This window comes from Gekko japonicus, unplaced genomic scaffold (genome assembly GCF_001447785.1).
Source record: "Gekko japonicus isolate JY-2015 unplaced genomic scaffold, Gekko_japonicus_V1.1 scaffold3029, whole genome shotgun sequence".
NCBI classification, from domain to species: domain Eukaryota; kingdom Metazoa; phylum Chordata; class Lepidosauria; order Squamata; family Gekkonidae; genus Gekko; species Gekko japonicus.
Genome location: NW_015164754.1, coordinates 51,909 through 60,421, shown reverse-complemented (window position 1 = coordinate 60,421; position 8,513 = coordinate 51,909). Strand labels below are relative to the sequence as shown.

Genomic DNA, 8,513 nt, shown 5'->3' with positions numbered 1-8,513 from the left:
ATGATCCTTGGAAATGTCACCACCGTGAAAGCATTCATCCTCTCGGGCCTGACCACGAGCCACAACGTCGAGCTGGCGCTCTTCGCTTTCTTCGTCGTCATCTACACCTCCATCCTCATCGGCAACGTCCTCATTGTCGTCACGATCGTCCACGACCATCACCTCCACACCCCGATGTACTTCTTCCTCAGCAACCTCTCCTTCATTGACGTCTGCCATTCCTCGGTGGTCATGCCCAAGATGCTCGCTGACTTCCTGACGGAGACCAAGACCATCTCTTTTGGAGAATGCATAGCCCAGATGTTCTTCCTCCACCTCTTTGCCTGCACGGAGATCTTCCTCCTCACCATCATGGCTTACGACCGCTACGCCGCCATATGCAACCCCCTCCATTACACCACCATCATGAGCCGCCAGGTCTGCCTCCAGTTGGCCGTGGCCATGTGGTTGGGCGGGTTGATCCATTCCCTCGCCCTGACTGCTCTGACGCTCAACCTGCCTTACTGCGGGCCCAACGCCATCGACAATTTCTTCTGCGATGTGCCCTTGGTCATCAAACTGGCCTGCGCCGACACTTATGTCTTCGAAATCCTCATCGTCTCCAACTCGGGTCTGATCTCGGTCGTCTGCTTTGTGGTCCTGGTGGTCTCCTACGTGGTCATCCTCGTCTCCTTGCGGAACCGCTTCTCTGAGGGACGGCGGAAGGCTCTGTCAACTTGCGCTGCCCACCTGACCGTCGTGACCTTCTTCCTGGGCCACTGCATCTTCATCTACCTCAGGCCAGCCAAGAGCCTGGCAGCAGACAAGATAGTTTCTGTTTTCTTCACGGCCGTCACTCCCCTGCTCAACCCGATCATCTATACCCTCCGCAACGAGGACATGCTGAATGCTCTGAACAAACTGCGAGGGCGACAGGTCACTTCAGGAGGGAAAGATAGTAGGCAATGTTCCCTCTAGGCTGCAGAGTCTTGTGAGGAAAAATTCTACTTTGTGAGCTACTGGCATTAAAGTTGTGAGCCAGTGATTGGGCTGCTACATAAATTAGCTTGCTCTGGAGCCCTCTGTCCTGAGCCGAGACAAAAATGTGTGAGCCGGAGGCTAAAAAACTGCGAGCTAGCTCACACTAACTCAGCTTAGCGGGAACACTGGTAGTAGGTGATGTGAAAGATCTCCGCCTGAGACCCTTGAGAGCCGCTGCCCGTCTAAGCAGACAATACTGACTTTGATGGGTGAAGTGTCTGATTCAGTGTAAGGCGCTAACATGTGAATAAAAGATTGCATTTACAAAAGTGCGAGGCTGTTCTTTTTCAGACATCAACTTCAAAATCCTGGAAAGGAACATGTTTTAACTACAGGGAGGCAGGCAAAGCTGGGTTTACTGCTGGATTCTGGAATACCAACAACCAAAAAACCACTGTGATAAAATTAACAATGACACATTTAATGATTCTGTGAGCATCAATTTGTGAAGCTATTAATCTGACAATATAGTTAGAGAATTCTGACAGAAGCAAAGCAAAGCCCAACATAATCATATCCTCGATGAGCACACCGGTTTTTGCTCTCGTTTCACCAATCTTCCTCATGAGTAGTCTTATAAAGTTGGAAGGCGTCAACCTCTAGGTTCAGCTTAGTTTCTTTTTTAAAAACAATTTTCTTCTTTGTCAAATTATCCTGTAAAAAGCATAGTTATAAGGAGTGGGAAAAGACATGAAGCAGAATGGAATAGTTTCGTTATCATTTTTAACTAGAATAGTTTTAGACTTACTTTCAGTTCCATTGCAAGTACTTGAATAGGAGCAAGCCAATTACTAAATTTCTAGTCGTAGCAGCCAGTCCAAACATTTTATGTGGCTACAGGCCTACTTTAAATTGGCTGGCATTTGCTCTCCGTTTCACATTGTTGGCTAGTAGCTCTCTATTAGGGAGTAGCATTTCAGCATTTCTTATGTATCTGGCAAAAAGCCTTCTTTTAATAATAGACTAGGGTTCCCAAGTACTTACCGCGATCCGACGGGGAAAACATGCTCCCCGGCCGGACCATTCCTCCCTGTAACACAGCATGCCGCTGCCAGGAAGTGACGCTGGGCGACGCTCTGGCAATGGGGCTGAAAACTCAATGGTACCATCGAGTTTCGAGCCCCATTGCCAGAGCGTCACCCAGCGTCACTTCCTGGCGACGGCATGGTGTGGCATGTCTGTTGTCCCCGCAGGAATGATCCAGTGAAGACATTTGTGTCCCCCGACGAATCACGGTAAGTACTTGGGAAGCCTGTAATAGACTGACAATGCTCCCCACTTCTCGTTGCTGGAAACAGCTCTAAAGGAACTATCTGATTGATTCCAAGCAGCTGCATGTTGTTATACCTCTCTTAAAGGTGTAGGACATTCTTCTTTGACAAAGAAGAAAATAAGAAGCTATATTGTTTTTAAAAAAAGAAACTAAGCTGAACCTAGAGGTTGACGCCTTCCAACTTTATAAGACTACTCATGAGAAAGATTGGTGAAATGAGAGCAAACACCAGTGTGCTCATCGAGGATATGATTATGTTGGGCTTTGCTTTGCTTCTGTCAGAATTCTCTAACTATATTGTCAGATTAATAGCTTCGCAAATTGATGCTTGCAGAATCATTAAATGTGTCATTGTTAATTTTATCACAGTGGTTTTTTGTTTGTTGGCATGAATCTCCACACTGTGACCCCTTCTCTGGATTCCGGAATACACCAGAATCCAGTGGTGAGTTTGGATCAGACACATCTCAGAGTAGAAGAAGCTCCTAGATTCAGTCCCCTGTGTCTCCAGTGAAAAGGATCAGGTAGTAGGGAATGACCCTGACGTGGATTGCTGTTGGGTGTTACAAGTCAAAACACTTCAGTATTTACAGGGTTAATGATGTTTGTTAAGTCACATGTTTGTAACCAATCTGTTTAGACAATAGAATGCCCGGGAACTTTGGAGCTAACTTGCTAGTCTGACTGGAAACCAATGTGTCAGGTATTTAGCATATTGGCATCTCCTTCCTCTCTTTGTTCTGACTGAGTAGGAGACGCCATTCTCTTCCCGTTTTACCTTTTAGCTGTAAGGATGTAGCCATATTAGCTCTTTGTTATTTTATATCCTGTGTACCTTTTTTCCCATGTTAGGTTTATAGTAAACTTTAATATTTTAAACACACCGTGGACTCAGTCTCTTAATACTTACTCTGCTGACTTACTCTAAAAGAATCCCAACAATAGCCCATGCTGGCCCAAACTTGTCAGATCTCAGAAGCTAAGCAGGGTTCGCCTTGGTTAGTACTTGGATGGGAGACCACCAAGGGAGTCCAGGGTTGCTACACAAAGGCAGGCAATGGCAAACTACCTCTGAGCATCTCTTGTCTTGCAAACCCTATGGGGTCACCGTAAGGCAGCTGTGATTTGATGGCCCTTTCCACCACCAGTAGGTGAAGGGAAAGACCTCCACCTGAAACCCGGGAGAGCTGCTGCCAGTCTGAGCGCACCCTACTGACCTTGATGGACAGATGGTCTGATGCAATAGCCCTGTTCACAAGTTACCCAGCGGTTCGAAAGCAATTAATTGCAAGTAGATAAATGGGTACCCACCCTTAGTAGGGTGGGGGGCACCCTGCCTAACGTGGTGGTCAGCGGCGGCGAGACATCGGCTCCAGAAAGTCGGAGGTGGCGTGGCGAGACACTGGCGAGACGGCAGCGGCGGCGGCAAGCTACTACAACCGGCGGAGCGATCCCTGGTGGTCAGGAAAGAAACATCCAAGCGACTGCCGTCGAGACGGGTGCGCGATGACATCGAGCGCTGGCGCAGCGGAGCCGGAAGGACGTTGCTGGGGCCGGAAGAAGGCATGAGTCGCGTGCCCCGGGAAAGAAAGAAAAAGAACTGTCGCCGGAACGTCGAAATAGGAGCCCGCCGGAGACGATCGGAGTGCCGAGCCAAGAACAAAAACACACCAACCACCACAGGGGTGCTGGTAGGTAGTCCCACCCCTACAGACTCTGTGGCCCTAGTTAGGAAAAATTGTGTGACTAGCACCACTTGTAAGCCGCTCAGAGACCCCCTGAGAAAGAGGGTTCGAGCGGGATATAAAGTCTAAAGTTAAATAAATAAATAAATAAAAAAACAGTGAACACATGTACAATCCATGTCTAGTGCACACTTGATTGTTCTTTATACTTGCATTGAACAACGCATGTACAGCTAGCTCAGTGTGTGATTCAAACCCCACATTGGCCCACATCAAGGTCCCCGGTTTCATTTGTAAAGGGAATGTGTGTTGATTCTTTCTTACAAACAGATGCAAGCGCATACATGTGGGATGTACCTGCATTCACTGTTCCATGTGAACAGGGCTAGAATCAAACGAACAAAGTTTGAGTCCAGGGGCACCTTTAAGACCAACAAAGTTTTCTTCAGGGAATAAGCTTTCACATGCAAGCACTCTTCTTCAGATGTCTGTATCTAGGCTTGCCAAGGGTCTGACAAAGCCCGCCCCAGAGGTCTGTTCCCCGCCACTGGTGGATCGGGCCCCGGGGGGAACCCCATCCCAAAGTACGCGACATGCACATCACCCGGAAGTGATGCGACCATGCCAGGCACGCTGGGGCGGGGCCACGGTCATCCGAGGGAAAACTCTATGGTTTTCCCTCGGATGGTCATGGCCCCGCCCCCAGCATGCCCAGCGTGGTCGCGTAACTTCCGGGTGATGTGGTTGCAGCGCGCACGTGCGCACTCCAGGAGCAAGCCAGGAGTCCCCCACTGCAGCCGCTCTGAGACACCTTTGGGTAGTGAAGGGCGGGGTATAAATCCAATCTCTTCTTCTTCTTCTTCTTCAACAGGTAGGACTTGGCAACCCTATCTGTATCTGAAGAAGTGTGCTTGTACATGAACGCTTATACCTTGAATAAAGATTTGTTGGTCTTAAAGGTGCCCCTGGACTCAAAATCTGTTCTGCTGCTTCAGACCAACACAGCTGACCACCTGAAAGCTAGAATAAGGCAGCTTCATGTGTTCAAGACTGCCTTTCTTCCAGATCCTATATCTGGTCCAAACTGGATTTAGATTGGAATCCTGGGGAACACTAGCCATACCCAGAGGCCACTAGGTGTGGGCACATGGTGGTGACCTCCTCAGCGTACACCAGATCTTAAAGACCTCAGACATCACTTTGACTACCATGCCATGAATCCGTAAAGGGAGGGAGGGAGGGAGGGAGACCGGGGGAGGGGTGAATCTCAGTGCTGGTGGCAGCAGCAGTGTGAGCAATTTTTTTATTTGATTTTTTATTTGTTGTGATGTCAGTGCACTTTTTGTGACGTCAGTGCCCATGTGTGGAGCTTTTGCCCCCCCCTTCCTCAGGGCCCCTCCCCACTAAAAATTTCCAAGCTATGGGCCTGGTCTTCAGTTGAGTATAGTGCCATAAAGTCCACCGTGCAAAGCAGCCATTTTCTCCAGGTGACCTGAACTCTATCGCTTGGAGATCAGTCGTAATACCAGGAGACCTCCAGCCACCACCTGGAGAATTGGCATACCTCCTATCCACCCATCCATTTTTCCCCTCTGAAGAAGCTATCTGTTCATGTCCCAATGAAAAAGATCTTCTGGTCTCTCAGCTTCTTCATGGAGTTCTTCATTTGGGCATTCCTCAGGGTGTAAATCACCGGGTTGAGCACGGGAGTCACCACCGTGTAGAAAACGGCAACCACTTTATCCGCCGAGAAGCTGCCAGCAGGGCGGGTGTAGATAAAGATACAAGGCCCCAGGAACAAGGCCACGACAAGCAGGTGGGCCGCACAGGTGGAGAGGGCCTTGCGTCGCCCCTCAGCTGTCTGCCCTCTTAGTGACACCAGGATGACTATATAGGAAACCAGTAAGGCCAAGAAACAGACCAGGGATATCATGCCACTGTTGGACACAATAAGAACCCTTGTCAAGTACGTGTCTGTGCAGGCCAACTTGATGACTGGGAGTACATCACAGAAAAAGCTGTCTAATACATTGGGTCCACAGTAAGGGAGTTGGATGGTGAGGACCGTCTGCACCAGAGAGTGGACCATCGCTCCCACCCAAAGGGCGCCCACCAGCCAGGTACACACCTTCAGGCTCATGAGGGACATGTATTGTAGCGGGTGGCAGATGGCGATGTAGCGGTCATAGGCCATGATCGTGAGGAGAAAGATCTCCGCGCAGGCGCAGAGGTGGAGGAAGAAAAGCTGTGCCATGCATCCGTTGAAGGAGATGGTCTTCTGGAACGACAGGAAGTCCAGGAGCATCTTGGGGGCAGTGACCGAGGAGTGGCAGATGTCGATGAAAGAGAGGTTGCCCAGGAAGAAGTACATGGGGGTGTGGAGGCAGCGGTCGGAAGCCACCGTCACCATGATGAGGAGGTTGCCCGCTAAGATGAGCAGGTACATGACACAGAAGACGGCAAATAAGGCCAGCTCGAGCCTGTGGTTACTCGTCAGACCCAAGAACACAAAATGGGTCACCCGGGTGTGATTCAAGCCTTCCATTAAAACGAGGTCAGGCTAAAGTCCATGCGGTAGACCTAAACAGTGACAAAAAAAGAACAGGTTCTGCTTACTAGATCCAGGTGTTCATATATAGTCCATAGAATATATTCCCAGCAAAGAAATGAATGCAGTTATCTAGTTATCCCCACTTCCGTCTCCCATCATCCCAGCTCCCTCTATCTTCCTCCAGTTATCCCCACCTCCATCTCCCTTCTGTCCTGTTTTTCTCCTGCTTGTGTCAAATTTTAGATGATAACCTCAGGGCAGGGACCTCATATACTGTAAAGCACCATGAACATTAATAAGCTGTATCAATAAATCAGTGATAAATAAATATATAACAACAACAATAGCAAGAACAATGAGATACGCCCACATATATATTCTACATTTCCTTTATATCCCACATTCTTCATATTCTACGGAGGTTGGCCAAAGTTCTAGGCCAAGCTCATTTCAAAACTGAATTATTCAAGAGGGCTTTTCTACACAGGTATTAAGGTTGTTCCCTCACCTGGATAGCCCAGGCTAGCCTGATTTCATTGGATCTTGGAAGCGAAGCAAGATTGGCCATGATTAGTATTCAGATGGGAGACCATCGAGGAACAAGGTGTGGGACTCTCTGAAGCACAAACTGGTACCAAAGATCTCACGCTTCTCGACCTTCTTCCACCAACCCTGGTTCCCCCCTGGAGCAGATCTGTTGATAACCCCAACCTGGAGACAGGCTAATGTCATCCGTCTGATAGACCTAACGGTGGGCACCGATCTTGCACCAAAAATCCCCTTAGAATGATGATTACATTATAAAATTCCGTGGTTCTACTATCCTCAACTACACCATATGACCACCCAAATACATCTATCTGAATCAATGAACTCTCCTCTAACAGACTTTGAAGCAATGCTGAAATGTGACACCACAAATACTGGTGGTCTTATCAAAAAAATGTACAACTTATCACAGCGACAATCTAACTCAAACCTCCTACCATATCAAACGGCGTGGCCACAAGACTGCGGCATTGAATTCACTGCTGAACAATGATCCTCTATTTGGCACAACCTATTTGTTCCTTCACCCTCACCAAAGTTACAAACCTACAAAATTTTATCAAGATGGTTTCTCACAACAAAAAAGTTGGCTGTGATATCTCTCACAAACTCCAGGCTTTGTTGGAAGAAATGCGATAATTATGGTTCATATGCACATTGTTGGTAGCGATGCCCCTGAATACAGGAATTCTGGAACAATGTTCTTATACAAATCAACTATATAACAGGATGCACAATACCGCTGTCACCAGAGCTGATTTTCTTATGCCATGGGTGCGATCCTTCAATCCCGAGAATCAGATGGGACCTCATCCACAGCTTGCTAGCAGCTGCGCAAACAACCATAGCGGCACACTGGAAATATCCATCAAGCCCTACGATATCCAACTGGTACACAAAAATATGGGACTATTTAATAATGGAGAAAATAGCAGATCACATTCACTAAACAGACATCTTCCCCAAAACGTCTTTTGCAGAAAAATGGTCCCCCTTTCTTGAACACATACTTTCGCAAGACCTCTCACCTCCGACTTCTGTCTATCAGCAATTGCTTTCTTCTTAAAATGCCAACTATTCTTTCCCTCTTCTTTCCTTTTCAATAAGACTTTATACTTAGCATCTATTTACTTTAATAAATAGTACTACAGAGTGAAAGACAACCCTCAACTCGCTCATAAAAGATGTTGCTATAACAACTATATATGTATTGTGTTGCTTTTTATATAGCAAATGATTAATATACATATATATACATATATATTCAGCACTGATGTATAGCTACTGCAAAACTCGTATACCATTGTAAAACATTAATATGTCAATAAAATATTTTAAAAGCAAAAAAAGAAAAAGGCGATAAACAAGACAATAAAAAGAAATAGAAAATGGGGGGGGGAGTAACACCAGGGTTACTATGCCAAGGCAGGCAATG

At 47.2% G+C, this 8,513-nt stretch overlaps 2 protein-coding genes across 2 annotated transcripts; one reads left to right on the top strand and one right to left on the bottom strand.

The window, feature by feature from the left end:
• On the top strand, window positions 1–957 carry LOC107109088 (olfactory receptor 4E1-like). The gene has a single exon (XM_015409660.1). It carries the CDS (start codon window positions 1–3, stop codon window positions 955–957), a length of 957 nt encoding a protein of 318 aa, XP_015265146.1.
• Window positions 958–5,587: 4,630 nt separating this feature from the next.
• Window positions 5,588–6,523, bottom strand: LOC107109087 (olfactory receptor 4E2-like). The gene has a single exon (XM_015409659.1). It carries the CDS (start codon window positions 6,521–6,523, stop codon window positions 5,588–5,590), a length of 936 nt encoding a protein of 311 aa, XP_015265145.1.
• Window positions 6,524–8,513: the final 1,990 nt, after the last annotated feature.

Bases quoted from the DNA above. Each gene is read 5' to 3' on its own strand.
- LOC107109088 (XM_015409660.1), top strand. From the start codon at position 1: ATGATCCTTGGAAATGTCACCACCGTGAAAGCATTCATCCTCTCGGGC.
- LOC107109087 (XM_015409659.1), bottom strand. From the start codon at position 6,523: ATGGAAGGCTTGAATCACACCCGGGTGACCCATTTTGTGTTCTTGGGT.